The 19,172-nt window shown below is 37.1% G+C and overlaps 1 protein-coding gene across 1 annotated transcript in view; it reads right to left on the bottom strand.

Annotated features, from left to right (window-relative positions):
* KPNA1 (karyopherin subunit alpha 1) overlaps nt 1–19,172 on the bottom strand; it is a 73,762-nt gene that overhangs the window by 39,811 nt on the left and 14,779 nt on the right. Inside the window, exon 2 of the mRNA XM_060150486.1 lies at nt 7,455–7,588. Coding sequence (XP_060006469.1) covers nt 7,455–7,583 — 129 coding nt within the window. The 5' untranslated portion in view covers nt 7,584–7,588. The remainder of the gene's footprint in view (nt 1–7,454; nt 7,589–19,172) is intronic.

The following is a 19,172-nucleotide window of genomic DNA, read 5'->3' as shown; positions in this document are numbered from 1 at the left end:
GACTGTTTTCTCTGGATGTTCTTAAGACTTTCTCTTTATGACTGGTTATAAGTAGTTTGGCTATACCATGCCATAGTGTAGTTTTCTTCATGTCTTTCGTGGCTGGAATTCACTGAGTTTCTTGGATCAGTGGGTTTATAGTTTTCAATAATTATGAAAAGTTTTTAGCCATTATTTCTTCAAACATTTTTTTCTCTTCCACCCTCTCTCCTCTCCTTCAGGGACCCAAACCATGTATTAGGTTTCTTATAAGTTGTCCCATCACTCACTGATGTCTGCTCTTCCGTGTGTACGCGCGCATGTGCATGCGTGCACACGCGTGTATTCTTCTACCTCTCTTTTTCATTTTGGATAGTTTCTAGTCTTATCCCTTGAAGTTCATTAATCTTCTCTTCTGCAATTTCCAATTTACCACTGATCCTATCTGTGTATTTTTGTTCTGACATCGTAGTTTTTCTCTAGAAGTTCAATTTGAGTCATTTTTCTATCTTCTATGCCTCTACTTAATGTTTTGAACATAGTACAGTTACTTGACTGTTCTCCTGATTAATGATCATGTTCTCCTACTTCTTTGTACACCTGGTAATCTTTGTTTGGATGCCAGACACTGTCAATTTGACTTAGTTGGGTACTGGATATTTTTGTATTCCTATAAATTTTCTTGGGCGTTGTTCTGATATGTAGCTAAGTAATATGGAAACAGTGTGATCTTCTTGGATCTTGCTTTTATGATTTGCTAGGTAGGTCTGAAGCAGTACTAAGCCTATGGCTAATTAATCTCCACTACTGAGGCAAGACTCTCTTGAATACCTAATGCCCCAAGTATTATTCCAGTCTGGTTAGGGGAACAGGCACTATTCTTAGCCCTATACAAGTGCCAGGCACTGTTCCCTCTAATCCATTTGGGTATTTCTCCAGCCTTGGGTAGTTTCCTCAAACATATGTGATCAGTACATGCTGAATATTCAAGGAAAATCCCTTGAAGATCTCCAGTTCTCTATGTATAAAGGTCTGTCCTTTCTGGTATTCCATCCTATGAACTCCATTTGTTTTGGTGTCCCAGGACTCAGCTCTGTCTCAACTCAGGCAATCTATGGGCTCTGCCTTAGTTCCCCTTCCCTGTGTTGAAACTTGGAAACTCTCAGGCAGCAAGCTGAGGCAAGTTGTAGAGCTCACCTCATTTGTTTCCCATCTCTAGAGATTACTGTCATTGAATGCTTGATGTCTGTTTTCCTGTTTTGTTTTGCTTTTAATTGAGGTATAGCTGATTCACAATATTGTATTATTTTCAGGTGTATAGCGAAGTGATTTAAAGATAGATCATTTTCCATTATAGGTTATTACAAGATACCGAATGTTGTTCCTTGTGTTATACAGTAAATTCTTGTTGCTTATCTATTTTATGTATAGTAGTTTGTGAAACCGATACTTCTAATTTATCCCTCCCCTACCTCCCTTTCCCCTTTGGTGACCGTAAGTTTGTTTTCTATGTCTGAGTCTATTTCTCTTTTGTATATAGATTCATTTGGATTATATTTTAGATTTCACATAAGTGATATCATATATTTGTCTTTTTTTTCTGTCTGATTTACTCCACTTAACTATGATTTTCTACAGGTCCATCCATGTTCCCGCAAATGGCAATATTTCATTCTTTTTATGGCTGACTAATATTCCATTGTGCGCGCACGCACGCGCGTGTGTGTGTGTGTGTGCATGCGTATGTGACCATCTGTATGTCTTCTTCAGAGAAATGTCTATTTAAGTCTTCTGCCCATTTTTTGATTGGGGTTTTTTTGGGGTTTTTTTGATGTTGAGCTGTATGAGCTGTTTATATATTTTGGAAATTAAGCCCTTGTTGGTCACATCGTTTGCAAATATTTTCTCCATTATGTAGGCTGTCTTTTTTTGTTGTTTATGGTTTCCTTTGCCATGCAAAAGCTTCTAAGTTTGATTAGGTCCCATTTATTTCTGCTTTTCTTTCTTTTGCTTTGGGAGACTGACCTAAGAAAACATTGGTATGATTTATATCAGAGAATGTTTTGTCTATGTTCTCTTCTAGGAGTTTTACGGTATCAGGTCTTATATGTAAGTCTTTAAGCCATTGTGAGTTTACTTTTGTATATGGTGTGAGGGACTGTTCTAACTTCACTGATTTATCAATACATGAGGCTGTCCAGCTTTCCCAACACCACTTGTTGAACAGAATTTCTTTTCTCCATTGTATATTCTTGCCTCCTTTGTCAAAGATTAATTTACCGTAGGTGTGTTGGTTTACTTCTGGGCTCTCTATTCTCTATTTATCCATGCCCATTTTTGTGCCAACACCACACTGCTTTGATTAGCTTTGTAGTACTGCGTAAAGTCTGGGAGGGTTATGCCTCCAGCTTTGTGTTTTTTCCTCAGGATTGCTTTGGCAATTCTGGGTCTTTTATGGTTCCATATAAATTTTAAGATTTCTAGTTCTGTGAAAAATGTCATGGGTAATTTGATATGGATCTCATTAAATCTGTAGATTGCTTTGGGTAGTATGGCCATTTTAACTATACTAATTCTTCCAATCCAAGAGCATGGGATATCCTTCCATTTCATTGAATCGTCTTCAATTTCCTTCGTCAATGTTTTATAGTTCTCAAGGTATACGTCTTTCACCTCCTTGGTCAGGTTTATTCCTAGGTTTTTTTTTTTTTTTTGGACACTATTTTAAAAGAGATTGTTTTTTTACTCTCTCTTTCTGATATTGCGTTGTTAGTGCAATGAAATGCCAACTGATTTCTGTATATTAATCCTGTATTCTGCTACCTTGCTGAATTCATTTATTCTAAAAGTTTTTGTGTGGAGTTTTTAGGGTTTTCTATATAGAGTATATCATATATCATCTGCATATAATGACAGTTTTACCTCTTCCCGTCCAATCTAGATACCTTTTATTTCTTTTTCTTGTCTGACTGATGTGGCTAGGACTATATATAATGAATCCCTAGTGATATTACCAATTCAAATTTATATAACTTCTTTGATTTTACATTTCCATATTTTAAGCTAAAAAAATCCAGGTTCCTAGTATTAAATACATAAATACTTATTTGCTCTGTTTATATATAAGAATATATAGTTTCAGAATAAATATCAATCCTATATGATTACAAAAAGCAGTTAAAGATTTGTTTATACTTTTTTGTCCTTACGATATATCCCAATATAGATAATTAATCATATTGCCATATTTTAAAGTTTATTAAATAATTCCTTTCTATGTAGTTTAACCACAACAAGCATGATACACAGTAAGCGTCCTTTAATTACTTTTATTTTTAAGGATAGCCTCCCTCATGTTGATTTAGTTTTGTTTTACAATTACTTAAAACATTTACATGACTCAAAAATCAAACCTAATCACTAAAATTATATCTACTGGTAATGCAAAATTTATATTCACAGGCAGGGTCCTTAATATGGTATGATGGAATTCAAAATCAAAAACACAATACTATTTACATCACAAGGATGACAAGAAAAGAAGTTAAGAAATTACCTAAGACTACAGCTATGCAACAAGCCCACAGGATAAACAATACCGACTGGAGCAAGAGGACAACAAATATAAGATGAAGGCCTCTAGAGTAAAGAAATAGAACTGAAATTATCTGAGAAGTTTAACCAAGTAGAAAATCAGACAAAAATAATTTAAAAGAACTGTAGGAAAGAGAAGACAGCCAGGAATTAGAAGAAAGCCAAGCAGTTAAAAAATGAGACAATTAACCCCAGGAAAAAACAAAGTATTAAGAAAGGAAATGTAGGGCTTCCCTGGTGGCGCAGTGGTTGAGAGTCCGCCTGCCGATGCAGGGGACACGGGTTCGTGCCCCAGTCCGGGAAGATCCCACATGCCACAGAGTGGCTGGGCCCGTGAGCCATGGCCGCTGAGCCTGCACGTCCGGAGCCTGTGCTCCACAATGGGAGAGACCACAACAGTGAGAGGCCCGCGTACCACAAAAAAAAGAAAAAGAAAAAGAAAGGAAATGTAACCACAGTATACTATTCAGCTCAGCAGTGAATTCTTACATATTGTAATATAACTCTACACTAGGAAGATACACAGGTAAGGGAAAGAGTGGTTTAAGAGCTTAAATCCTCACCTACTATAACAGAACATCAATAGATAATACTTTAAATTGATAAAGACATATAGTAACATACACATATTACTCAGAAATGTAGCAGTATAAACCACGTTGAATAGCTGAGAGGTTGAAAGTGGTTTACTTGGGAATGAGACCAAGAACACTGCTGGTTTGGTTTCAAGTATTTTAGGACTATTTAATTTTTTCAACTATGTACACGTATTATTCAGAGAAAAATAGGTTAGTTTGTTTTCATCTGCTTCTTTGACCAGTTTTATTAAGAAATAACTGACATACATCACTATATAAGTTCAAGGTATACAGCATGATGGTGTGATTTACGTATATTATGAAGTGACTACCACAACAGGTTCAGCTAACATTCATCTTCTCATATAGATACAATAGAAAGAAAGAAAAAAAATTATTCATTTTTCCTGTATATCATACACCAGTGTTAGCTACAGTCATGTTGTACATTACCTCCCTCATACTTATTTATCTTATAACTGGAAGTTTGTACCTTTGGACCACCTTCCTCCAATTCTCCCTTCCCCAATCATCCACCTCTGATAACAAGTCTGATCTCTTTTTCTATGAGTTTGGGTATTATTGTTTTTTGTTTTTAGATTCCACATATAAGCATGTGTCTTTCCCTGTCTGGCTTATCTCACTCCACATAATGCCTTCAAAGTCCATCCCTGTTGTCTCAAAAAAATAGGTTTTAAAAAAGACAAAAATGGCCAAAATAATCATGATTTGTATACCATGTACAGACTACATGTTGACTGAAATTGTAAACAAGTTATTCAGTGGGAAAAGTTGGCTGTCCACAAGTTTTATCAACTTGCTTACTTCACAAAATATTTCTTGTAACTAAAAACATCAATCAAGCCTCCATTCTTTATCACTATGGTTTTTACAAACTTCTTAGCATCATTATGTTACCTACACACACTGAGTTAGCAAGAGTCTGCTTAATTCAAAATATTTTAATAGTAAATGCAAATTTCATCTTTTTATACATAAAAAATTATAAAACTGGCTCAATCAGAATGACATCAACTAGTAAAATTTTTGCCAAAAAATAAATTTTAGTTTGGTCTGCTGGTGTCAAATAAATAAAGGTCATTTATACAGTGCTGCCTAAATAACAAATATTAAGTGCTAGTCTGCTGAAAGGAAAGCTCTAAAAGATGCAGTTATCTTTTGTGTACTTGGCAGCATCAATTCCTGTACTACCCTCGAATCTAGCTGCACAGCTGGCCTAAGCCTGTGACTTCTCCAGATAGATGACTAAGCAACTGTGGAAAGGTAAACAGTACCTAAATGAATCTGTATATTACTGATGTTTACTATTTTACAAATTAGGTGTGAAACAAGTACTGCTGTGATATTAAGAAGCCTGATTTGCTTTACAGTTCTCCTTACATAACACGGCACATATGAAACAACAAAATTAAGATTTTATATAGAGCAATATTCCAGAAACTTATCACAGAAACCTATTAAAGCCCTAGCAGTTTCAGACTCATACAATGAAGATGACAGTACTTCAATTACAAATGTTTTTAGTCAGGTAAGTGGGGCCATACTTGCGACCTGACAGAGCATCTGCCTTCAGGCAACTGAGTATGAAAACCTTACTTTTTGTTTATATAAATTTTACAATGAAGTCTAATAACATGAATTCCCTGTCACCAAGAAGAAACAGTATAAAATAAACACTGTTAATGGCAGACTGTCATTACTACATCTTCAAATACCTTTATGCCAAATATAATGTATAAGCTAGTGGTTATATTCAGACCTATACTTGTGCTTGTGTGCGTACATACATGTATTCACATTTACATGTAAATATAAAATAATGCTGTTGTAATACCTGAAATTTACCCCCAAAATAGAAGCTAAATAAAAGCTCATGCAAAGAAAAGGTTCCACTTCGAATAAGACACAGAGATGAATAAAGATGCAACAAGAAACCAAGAGAAACTCATCCTTTTATGACTAAGTGATTGCTTTCAAAGACAGTAAAGCAGAATGTTAAGAACTCATAACTTAATTTGCTGCATTTAATATAAACTCTATTACAATATTACAAACTCATTGCCCTCTTGCCAATAGTAATAATGATAAAGTGATTCAAACATCTACAGCCCAAACAAATAAAACACTGAGGTTGTAATGCACTCCTGAACTTCAAATAATTGGATTATCTAGTGCAGTGTTACCCAAAAGAACAGTGTATGTTGAATAACTCACGTTTATAACTGTAAACTATTTATAACAAATTGCCTTATTTCTCAGGTATGAAGGATTCTGACTCATTCACTTGCCTTTTATGGAGCTTTCATAGTGTGGGGGTCAAATGGTCCTTCCAAGCTCAAGCCTTAGCAAAAAAAGTCACCTAAGTGTTCTGCCTTTAAATTTTCTTGCCAAAAGGGATGGACCATTTGTCCTAAGCGTTTTAAGAGAAAGGTAAAGAGAAGTTGAGTCTCAGATTCCCCTGTAGACATTCTCAGGTTAAAAATGATCAAAAATCCTTGTCCTAAATGTCCTTATGAATAATACAGAATTCAGGGGTGAAAAGACTTATTCCTTGAAATTTTGTTCAAAATACTACCTAATAAAGAAACATAAAGATAGAAAGACACAAAGCAAGTACAGCAAACTGTTGATAATTACTGAACCCAAAGGGTGGGTTTATGAGGTTCATTATCCATTCTTTATTTTTGTACATGTTTATAAACTTTCAGATTAAAACTCAGAATGAAAAGCAATGTTCTGTTGGTCACTTGAGAATTCATTAATAAACACATAAAATCTTAAAGAAGTTGGAGCTCTAGAAAAATAAAACAAATAGGCCAAAATATTATTTTTTTTTAATTTTTTTGCGGTACACGGGCCTCTCACTGTTGTGGCCTCTCCTGTTGCGGAGCACAGGTTCCGGATGCGCAGGCTCAGTGGCTATGGCTCATGGGCCCAGCCGCTCCACGGCATGTGGGATCTTCCCAGACCGGGGCACGAACCCGTGTCCCCTGCATAGGCAGGCGGACTCTCAACCACTGCGCCACCAGGGAAGCCCCAAAATATTAAATAGTAGTTGGGAACATGAGAACCTGAGAGATTTCTTCATTCTTATATTCTGTTTTTCATTACCTCCACTCCCCTACCCCTAAAACATGTTGATTTTATAGTTGGGAGGGGGATATACACCACACAAACATATATATTAAACATTGTTAAAATTAAAATACAGGACAGTGCTGTCAGGATTAAAAAGAAACATTAAGTGTTTTAAGAGAAATTAATTAAGGGTAAAGGACTTACCTGCTCTTCTCTTTTCTGCTTACGTAACTGCAGTCCTTCTTCCTCTCTCCTTCTGCGCATCTCATCAGGATTCAGGGACTTATTTTTGTAACTTTTCAGGCGAAAGTTCTCTCTTCCTGGGGTAGTCATGACTTCTACAAAAATAAGAGGGAGGGAGGGAACAGATGAGTTCAGCTGAATATAAAGAGCTCTGTTACTTCAATAGCTCAATCTTTTAAACATATACATGCTCAGACCCACCCCACAGGAATGTCAAATGGTTACTTTAACAGCTTTATTAAAGTGTACAATTCAGTGTCTTTTAGTATATTCACAATTATGTGCAAATCAACACCACTGTAAATTTTTAAACATTTTCACCACCTCAAAAAAGCTATCGCTCCTATTCGGGATATTTCATGTGACTAGAATACGTGTGATCTTCTGTGCCTGGCTTCTTCAACTAAGCACAGTATTTTCAAAGTTCATCCATGTTGCAGCATATATTAGTACTTTACTCCTTTTTTTGGCTGAATTATATCATCCCATTGTATGGAGATACTCCATTATATTTATCCACTCATGAAATGATGGACATTTGGGTTCTTTCCACTTTTGGGCTATTATGACTAGTGCTTCCATAAACACTTGTCGACAAGTTTTTACGCAGACTTATGTTTTCATTTCTCTTGGGTATATGCCTATACACTCTGTTTAATCATTTCAGGAGCTGCCAGACTATTTTTCCAAAGTGGCTGCACCATGTTACATTCCTATCAGCAGTATACAGTGTTGCCAATTTTTCCATATCCTCACCAACACCTGCTATCACAACTTTTTTTTAAACTGAAATACAGCTGATTTACAATATTGTATTAGTTTCAGGTGTAGAGCGAAGTATCACAACCTTTTGATTCTAGTCATTCTAGTGGGATAGATGTCTTTTAACATATTTATTTACCAACTACATATCCTCCATAAAAAATGTCTATTCAGATTTTTTGCCCATTTTAAAATTGTGTTGTCTTTTTACCATTGAGCTGTTAAGAGTTCTTTAGACAGAAGTCCCTGTCAGATACATGATTTGTTAATATTTTCTTCCATTTTATAGTTGTCTTTTCACTTTCTTAATGATCAAATCTACTGTTAAAACCCTCTCATGAATTTTGAAGCACCAAAAGTTTTTAATTTTGATGGAATCCAAATTAATCAATTTCTTTTTCTGTTGCTCAATGCTTTTAGTGCCATACTTAGGGATTCTTAACCCTCAGTTTCCTTCTAAGAGTTCAAGAGTTTTATCTCTTACATCTAGGTTTGTCATCCATTTTGGGTTAATTTTTCTATGTGGTTCGAGGTAAAGGTCCAACTTCATTATTTTGCATGTGGCTACCAGTTGTTCCAGCACTACTGAAAAAACTATTCTTTCTCTATTGTACAGTCTTGACACTCTTGTTGAAAATTAGTCAATCACATATTTATAGTTTTATTTCTCAACTTTCGATTATATTCCCTTGATCCATATGTGTATCCTTGTGCCAATTCCACACAATCATATCTTTTTTGTAGTAAGTTTTAAAATCAGGAAGTATGAGTCCTATTTTATTCTTTTTCAAGATTGTTTTGACTCACCGTGATACACTGCTATTCCATGTGAATTTTAGAATCAGTTTGTCAATTCCTACAAAGAAGTCAGCTGGGATTCCAATATGAACTGCACTGAATCTATAGATCAGTTTGGGGACTATTGCCACCTTAAATGTTAAATCTTCCAACCCATGAACGCAACTTTTTTTTTACTTAGATCTTTAATTTCTTTCGACAATGTTTTGTAGTTTGCAGAGTGTTCCACACTTCTTTCGTTAAATTTACTCCTAAGTTTTTTGTTTTTGTTTTTTTTTGCGATACGCGGGCCTCTCACTGTTGTGGCCTCTCCCGTTGCGGAGAACAGGCTCCGGACGCGCAGGCTCAGCGGCCATGGCTCACGGGCCCAGGCATGTGGGATCTTTCCGGACCGGGGCACGAACCCATGTCCCCTGCATCGGCAGGCGGACTCTCAACCACTGCGCCACCAGAGAAGCCCCTAAGTATTTTTTAATGCTATTGTAAATGGAATTATTTTCTTAATTTCACTTTTGGATTGTTCACAAATCCATATAAATACAATCGATTTTTATAATTGATTTTTGTATCCTGCAACCTTGCTGAACTGAACTTGTTTATTAATGCTATTTTATTAGTGCATTCTTTAGGATTTTTCTACATACAAGATCACGTCATCTGCCAGAGATAGTTTTTGTTTGTTTGTTTGTTTTTTTAAGAAGATGTTGGGGGTAGGAGTTTAGTAATTTATTTATTTATTTTTGCTGTGCTGGGTCTTAGTTTCTGTGCGAGGGCTTTCTTTAGTTGTGGCAAGCGGGGACCACTCTTCATCGTGGTGCACGGGCCTCTCACTATCGTGGCCTCTCCCGTTGCAGAGCACAGGCTCCAGACGCGCAGGCTCAGCAGTTGTGGCTCACGGGCCTAGCCGCTCCACGGCATATGGGATCCTCCCAGACCAGGGCTCGAACCCATGTCCCCTGCATTAGCAGGCAGACTCCCAACCACTGTGCCACCAGGGAAGCCCTGCCAGAGATAGTTTTGCTTCTTTCAAAACTAGTAACCTTTTTTGTTTTAAAGTCTAATTTTTCTGATATTAGTATAGCCACTCCAGCTTCCTTGTGGTTGCTACTTGTTTATCTTTTCCCATCCTTATACTTTCAGTGTATTTGTATCTTTAAACTTAAAGTATGTCTCAGGGAATTCCCTGGCAGTCCAGTGGTTAGGACTCTGCACTTCCACTGCAGGGGGCACGGGTTCAATCTCCGGTCAGGGAACTAAGATCCCACATTGTGACACAGCCAACCATAAATAAATAAATAAAGTATGTCTCTTATAGAGAGCATATAGTTGGATTCAGCCTCACAATTTCTGCCTTTTTAATTAGACTGTTTAATCAATTCATATTTAGTGTTATTACTGATATAGTTGGAGTGATGACTGCTTTTCCATTTTTCATTTTCTGTCTCATGTCTTTCATTCCTTTATTACTCTTTTACTGCTTTCTTTGCATTGATTTTCTAATGAAGCACTTAAATTTCTTTAGTGATTTTTTCACTGTATTTTTTTAGTTTTTTTCCCCCCAGTAGTTGCTCAAGGGCTTACCATACACTTTCACTTAGAATCAGCTTCAGACTTACACTAGCTTAATTCCAATGAGATATAGAAATGTTATGCTATATAATTCTATTTCCTTCCCCCCATTTTATTATACTGTTGTTATACATGTTAATGTTACAAATCCAACAACACAGTTATAATTATTACTTTATCATCTACAGTTACTTCCTTAGCTTAAGATAGTTTTGCTCCCACTCACCTCCTGAGCTGTTATTAGCAGATACATTTCAAATACATTACATTTCTATAGGCCCAAGAATTCATTACGGCAAGTCCCCTACACACAAATTTTCAAGTTGCAAACTTTCAAAGATGTGAACGTGCGTTTGCAAGTCTAATCATGTAAGCTAGTTCATGTGTCTGGTGTAAATTGTCACGTGTATGCATCCTCTACAAGTGGTTGTGCTTTTATATACTTTACTGTAGAGTACTGCATACAGTACAGTAGTACAGTATCTTTATTTCAAGCCCAGGATGTCCAGAAGCAAGCATAAAAGCAGCAGTAATGTAGCTGGTACCACTAAGAAGCGCCAAGCAATAACAATGGAAACAAAAGTAAAAATATTGAGAGAGTGGAGCAACAAGAGGAAGAAAAAGTAACTGAAGAATTGAAGAGATTCATGATGCAGGAAACGGCAAGGGCATTTTCTTTATTTGAGGAGGCAGTTAGTTTTTGAGGCACATCACCCAAATGTAGAACAGTACACGAAGGTTGCAGCAGCTGTTCAGAATGCAATCCAGTACTACCATGTCACCTATGATGAGAAAAAAAAGAGCTATCCAGACATCACTGGGTCGTTTTTTCAAGAGGGAAGATAGAATTGAATCCAGCAAGGAATCAGAACTTGTGCCATCAACGTCAGGTGTGAGTGAAATTGCAGCTTGCCCTCCTTCCCCTATTGCTGATGATCCTTCAGCTCTACCATTTCCCATCTCCTCTCCCTCCTCCAGTCAGTAACTCTTCCTGCCTGTTCACTCAATGCCAGCCCCTGTATGCCAGCTGTGGTATTGTGCTATGGTACTTTTCAAGGTACTGTACTGTAAGACTAAAAATGTTTTCTTTTTTTGTTTTTTTATGTATTACTTGTGTGAAAAGTATTATAAGCCTATTACAGTACAGTACTATATAGCTGATTGTTAGTTGGGTACCTAGGCTAACTTCGTTGGACCGATGAACAAACTGGACTTACGAACATGCTCTTGGAACAGAACTCATTCGTATGTAGGGAACTTACTGTATATACATTATTTTACACAACTGCTTTTTAAATCAGTTTTAAGAACAAAGGAGAAAAATATATGTGGTTATACACTCTCTTTTAAAATTACATCATTACCTTTACTGGTGCTTTTTGTTCATGCGGATTGAAATTACCATCTGCGGTCACTTGCTTTCAGCCTAAAAAACTTCCCTTAGCCATCTTGCAAGGCAAGTCTGCTAGTAACAAAGTCTCTCAGTTTTTGTTACCTGCAAAGTATTTTACCTTCATTTTTTTTTTTTTTTTTTTTTTTTTGGTGGTACGCGGGCCTCTCACTGTTTTGGCCTCTCCCGTATGCGGAGCACAGGCTCCGCGGCATGTGGGATCCTCCCGGACCGGTGCACGAACCCGCGTCCCCCGCATCGGCAGGCGGACTCTCAACCACTGCGCCACCAGGGAAGCCCTACCTTCATTTTTAAAGGACAGCTTTGCTGGATATAAAAAAATTGGGGTTAACAGTATTTGTCTCTGAGTACTTGGAATATACTGGGTTGGCCAAAAGGTTCATTGGTTTTTTCTGTACGCTGGCTCTAGTAGCGCTTAGTTGTCTTTAACTTCATTCGAAACAATTTTGTTAAGATTATATTGTGACAGCTGTCATATCAGCGTGCATTAAAAAAAAACTTATCAAAGTTGGTGAATTTTTGTGTAGCCATTTTAATACTGAAGATGGAGGGAAAAAAGCAACATTTTCAGCATATTATGCTTTATTATTTCAAGAAAGGTAAAAACGCAACTGAAACGCAAAAAAACGATTTGTGCAGTGTATGGAGAAGGTGCTGTGACTGATCGAACGTGTCAAAAGTGGTTTGTGAAGTTTCGTGCTGGAGATTTCTCGCTGGATGATGCTCCACGGTCGGGTAGACCAGTTGAAGTTGAGATCAAAACAAGACATTAATTGACAACAATCAACGTTATACCACACGGGAGACAGCCGACATACTCAAAATATCCAAATCAAGCGTTAAAAATCATTTGCACCAGCTTGGTTGTTAATCACTTTGATGTTTGGGTTCCAGTAAGTTAAGCGAAGAAAACCTTCTTGACAGTATTTCTGCATGTGATTCTCTACTTAAACGTAACGGAAACACACTATTTTAAAACAAATTGTGACAGGTGATGAAAAGTGGATATTTACAATAATGTGGAATGGACGAGATCATGGGGCAAGCGAAATGAACCACCAACAACCACACCAAAGGCCAGTCTTCATCCAAAGAAGCTGATGTTACGTATATGGTGGGACTGGAAGGGAATCCTCTATTATGAGCTTCTTCCAGAAAAGCAAATGATTAATTCCAACAAGTACTGCTCCCAGTTAGACCAACTGAAAGCAGCACTTGATGAAAAGGCATCCAGAATTAGTTAACAGAAAACTCATAATCTTCTATCAGGATAATGCAAGACCACATGTTTCTTTGATGACCAGGCAAAAAATGTTACAGCTTGGCTGGGAAGTTTTGATTCATCTGCTGTATTCACCAGACATTGCACCTTTGGATTTCCATTTATTTTTGTCTTTACAAAATTGTCTTAATGGAAAAAATTTCAATCCCTGGAAGACTGTAAAAGGCACCTGGAACAGTTCTTTGCTCAAAAAGGTAAAAAGTTTTAGGAAGATGGAATTATGAAGTTGCCTGAAAAATGGGAGAAGGTAGTGGAACAAAACGGTGCATACGTTGTTCAATAAAGCTCTTGGTAAAAATGAAAAATGTGTCCTTTATTTTTACTTAAAAACAGAAGGAACTTTTTGGCCAACCCAATATTATTCTACCACCTTCCGGACTCCATTGTTTCTGATAAGAAGTCGGCTGTAAGTAATTGGCTGTTTCTCTCTTGCTGCTCAGAAGATTCTCTCCTTGTCTTTGATTTTCAACATTTTCACACTGATATGTCCATTTGCAGATTTTCTTACATTAATCCTACTTGAAGTTCTTTGGGCTCTTTGGATGTATATGTAGGTCAGTGTTTTTCAATAAATTTGAGAAATTTTCAGCCATTATCTCCTTGAATACTTTTTCCGCTTTTCTTCTCCCCTCTTCCTCTAGTACTCTCATGTATACCATGGTACACTTAATTAAGCTGTGACAAAGCGAGAGAGAGGCATGGACATATATACACTACCAAACGTAAGGTAGATAGCTAGTGGGAAGCAGCCGCATAGCACAGGGAGATCAGCTCCGTGCTTTGTGACTGCCTGGAGGGCTGGGATAGGGAGGGTGGGAGGGAGGGAGACGCAAGACATAAGATATGGGAACACATGTATATGTATAACTGATTCACTCTGTTATAAAGCAGAAACTAACACACCATTGTAAAGCAATTATACTCCAATAAAGATGTAAAAAAAAAAAAGGTTACCCCACATTTCTCTGAGGCTCTTTTCAATTTTATTCATTTTTTTCTCTCCCTTCGTTGGATTTCTATCGATCTATTGGCAAGTTTGCTAATTCATTCTTCCACCAGTTCAAATCTACTATTGAGCCCCTATAACTAATTTTTCATTAGTTATGTTACTTTTCAACTCCAGAATTTCCATTTGGTTCTTCTTTAGAATTTCTATCTCTTGATTGTCTCTATTTGATATTAGTTGTCATCATACCTTCCTTTACTTCTTTAATGAAGGTTTCCTTTGGTTCTTTGAACATATTCATAATGGGTACTTCAAAGTCTATGTCTGTTAAATCCAACATCTGTTCTCTTTCACAGGCAGTTTCTGTTGTCTGCTTTTTCCAGTGTATTAGCCATACTTTCCTGGGTTTTGTTTTTGTTTGCACATCTTTTACCTTTTTATTGGGAACTCAACATCTTATATAATACTCTGTAGCAACTCTAGGTATACTCCCCCACCCATGAGGTTTTATATTTTTATTTGCTTGTTTAGTAACTTGCTGTTTTATTTTAAAGAAGTCTACTATCCCACCCCACACCCAGCCCCCTGCACTGTTAAGCCTCTGATGCTGGTCCTCAGGGGGACATAACCTAGATATGCCCACAGTCATCTTGCCATACAGTAATCTGTCAGGACTCACTTTCCCTGACTACTCCCAGCTATTAACCTCCACTAACTGCCAGTTGATTGCTCTACTGATTTAAACGGCTTCAGGCATAAATTGCTCTGCAAAGGAATCCAATCAAATTCAGGCTCCTTAGAAGGAGCAGTTTCAGGTCAGTGTTTGACATTAACTCTGTCCCCAGGAAGCCTCCTTCCAGCTGTCTCTTATCCCAGTTTCTTGCTGCAAGCTCAATGGCCTGCAGTTTAGCCTGGATCTTTTTGAATCTACAAATCTCCCAAGTGCCTTTCACCACAATCTCCACTGTTTCTGAAAGTAGCCTTAGGTTTGAATTTCTCCAGCTCTACTGCAAATGAAGTCAGTGCCTTGAGGAAGAGATTAGGAGCTGTTTCATGACTTGCTTCTCACCCCTACCCCCAAGCAAAATCTCTGAACCAGGGCTCTCAAGATGAAGGTGTGGACAACAGCACACTCTTCTGAGTGACAACACATTTAGCAACTGAGTATTTTGTGGGGGATAGGTAGCAACCTGAGGTCTTCTCAGCTTGTCTCTCCTGACATGGATCTACCATCTTATAAGACAGGGAAAAGGTGATCTGTTCTCTAGTATGCTCAGCAACTCTGTTACCAAGGTAGAGCCTCTGTTCCACAAGTGGCGACTGGACAGTAGCCCCCTACCTCTCCAACACATTTTCCCAAAACTTAGCCATAACAGCAGGCAGCTGGGGGCAGGATGAGAAATCCTCATCCTGCTTCTCCCAGAAAGAAAACCTTTGCTCCAACAGGAAGCTCTGCATTTACTGTATACCCTAGGACCATTTCCAAAGCTCTAAATAGTTGTTTCTTAATAGTTTTCCTCAGTTGTACTAGGGAGCAGATCTGCAGGGCTCTTATGCTATCAGACTGGAAGTCAAAGAAACAGTTATTTTTAAGAAGATGACTTTGATGCAAGCCTGGTTTGAGAATCATTGATTTATACTGTGCTGTGTCACAACACCTATTTTACCTGAATCTCTTAAAAACAAACAAAAAACAACCCTACAGGGCAAGAATTATTATTCTTATAGGTAAGGATTCAGGAGGCTCACAGATAATTAAGGTTAAATGAGGTCATAAGGATGGGGCCCTAATCCAATAGGACTGGTGTCCTTATCAGAAGAAGAGACACCAGAGATCTCTATCTACACCCACTGCCCCCCACCGCCCCACCGCCATGTGCTCAGAGAAAAAGCCACGTGAGGAAACAGAAGGTGGTCACGTGCAGGTCAGGAAGAGAGGCCTCACTGGAAGCCAACCCTGCTGGAACCTTGATCTTGGACTTCAAGCCTCCAGAACCATGAGAAAATGAACTTCTGTTGTTTAAATCACCCAATCTGTGGTACTTTTTAATGGCAGCTCAAGCAGACTAATACATATACCCAGTGGTATTTTGTCAGATTGGACTGAAAGACTGGTGCAATGCAGATGAGAATTTGCAAATAATTCTGAAGGAATCAACTAATGGTGCTGAGAAATGACACAGAGAAGAGTTGTATTCCTGAGGCAGGCAGCATTTTGGTTCTGAAATACCACAATATAGCATAACAGCAACAGTGTTGCAATGAAGTTTCAGGTTAAAGGTATAGTAGTATAGTAACAGGGCAAGACCTGGATAAAGTTTAACAAGACCAAAACCAATCAGACTTAAATAATTGGAAGCCTAGATTCAACATGGAGCTGGAAGGGCAAGCAGTTAAGGAAAGGCAATGTTGGGAACATAGTACACATATACAGAGAGAAGAAATGATAAAGCAAATGGAGCAAAAGGTAAAATGAACAATTGGGGAATGTGGATGAAAGGTAAACAGGAGGGCTTTGTACATTTCTTCTGTAAGCTTTAAATTATTTCAAAAAATTTTTTAAACTACAAAAACTCTAGAAGGAAAGAAATGGTCACGCAAAAATTAATTATTCATTTGCTTTTTATTAAAGTGATGTAAGAAGCAAGTCCAGAGAAGATGTCTGGCCTTGAAGCCCGATTTTCAAATTTACTTCTTAGCACCAAGATGTAGGGAAGGTACTAAACTTCTGTGAATCTTGGTTTCTCTTATTTGCACTATGGAGATAATACCTTATATGGTAAAGAGAAATAACATATGAAAGCATACTTCCACTGTCTGGCCCATATATAGATCATACCTGATATTTGTGTAGTGACGAAATGGCTATAAATAGCTCTAAAGGTTCAAAAAAAGATCCTGTCTGACAAAACTGATCAGGGGTGGCTTCATAGAGAAGATGGTGTTTCAGCTAGGTTGTGAGGGATAGATAGGAATCATCAGTTGAGGTTAAAAGAGAAAGACCCACGAAACAATACAAAAGACCCACAAAACAGTACAAAAGACCCACGAAGTACAAAAAACAGTACAAAAGTACAAAAAACAGTACAAAAGTACCCACGAAACAGTACAAAAGACCCACGAAGAGTACAAAATAAAGGCACAGACGTTAGAAAGAACAACTGATGAGAACAGTAGTAAGTCATGTTTGATTAGAGAAACTGTTCTTTAAAAGAGGTAGGTAACAAGAGAAATGCAAAGGCCTCTTGGTTTTCTTTTTCTTTCTTGTTTGGTTAGATTTCAGTATCCAAGAAATCACAAATGACTCCAGCATTCTAATAATTTCTACCTACCATTCATACAGTGCACTTGTGCCTTTGAATTTCAAAACATTTCAACAAAAAAAGAAATCCAAACAGTATGGAAGGGTATAAAAAGAAAAATGAAAGTGTACTTCCCCCATTGTTTCTAAAGGTAACCACCATCAAGTTCTCTGTATATCCTTTCAAGAAGTGGTTATACAAGCACATACACACCCTTTTGGTTATTACTGTATACTGACAGAACAATTCTATACACAGTTCTGCACTTTGCTTCAACTTTTGACAACTTTCCATACTAACGCCTATAAAGCTTTATCATTTTTAACAATATAGTAATTAATTGTTGTAGCATAATAACTAGACCCTACACATAACTGACAATTAAGCTTGACTCCAATTTTCTGTCAAAAATAACGCTGTAACCAATACTTTTTCATGTATTTGTACATATTTTGCAATTGTATCCATGAATGAATTCTAAACAGTGGAACCTCAAGGTCAAAAATATGTTCACTTCTGATTCACTTTGTTATAAAGCGGAAACTAACACACCATTGTAAAGCAATTATACCCCAATAAAGATGTTAAAAAAAAATATGTTCACTTAAAATTTTGATATTGTCAAAGTTCCCTCTAAAATATTGCATCAATGTACCAGTGAATATGAGTGTTAACAGTTCCCCATCACCATCACTAACCCACGACTGAATCAAAATTTTTGACATTTGCCAATGTGATATGTGAAAAAAATGCTTCTCATGAACACTATTTTCATAATACTCTTAGTTATATGCTTCTTTCATTTTCACTCATAAGTTTTTCAGAGGCGTGGTAATGTGATGGCATCAGTCTGGTGCCTAATGGGATGTTTGCTGTGTATTCCTGTGTTTTAAAATTTTGTTTTTATTTCTAATGCAGTAATTTTGCAGATACACAGTAACATAAAGGTTTTTCAGGGTCCTCAATAAATGTAAAGTTCTGAGACCAAAAGAAATGAGAACCCTTGGTCCAGATAATCCTTTCAGTCTTAAGAGGGGGGAAAAAGAAAACCTTTGATATTCAGATAGCATTCAATTCACAGATTAAGCAAACATCTTTACAATACTCTATCTTCTTGGTCAGAAATTAAACATGTATTTCCTTTTATCTCTTTTGTTACAATGATAAATGTGATGCTTCCTTCCATTATATTCTAACTGGCTACTGTTTGTTTATAGGAAAATTATTCATTATTATATGCTAATTTTTTAAAGCCAGCCACTGAATTAAATCAGCTACTGAATTCTGTTTCTGATACTTTAGCTGACACTCTATAGTGGGGATTTTTCAAAGGGTCATGTTCACTGGGGTATAATTTACATAGAGTAAAATTTGCCATTTAAGTACATATCACAACAATTAAGATAGACATTTTCCTCACTACAAAAAATTCTGTCAGGTCCCTTTCTAGTAAATCCACTTGCCCCAATCCCAGGCAATCGGTCCCTATAATTTTGCATTCTCCAGAATGTCAAACAAATGGAGCCATACAACAGGTAGCTTTCTGTGTGTGGCTTCTTTTACTCAGTATTAACTAATTTGAGAGTCCTCCATACTGTTGCATTTATCA

Source organism: Lagenorhynchus albirostris, chromosome 5 (assembly GCF_949774975.1).
Source record: "Lagenorhynchus albirostris chromosome 5, mLagAlb1.1, whole genome shotgun sequence".
NCBI lineage: Eukaryota > Metazoa > Chordata > Mammalia > Artiodactyla > Delphinidae > Lagenorhynchus > Lagenorhynchus albirostris.
This window is presented reverse-complemented; position numbering and strand designations above follow the sequence as displayed.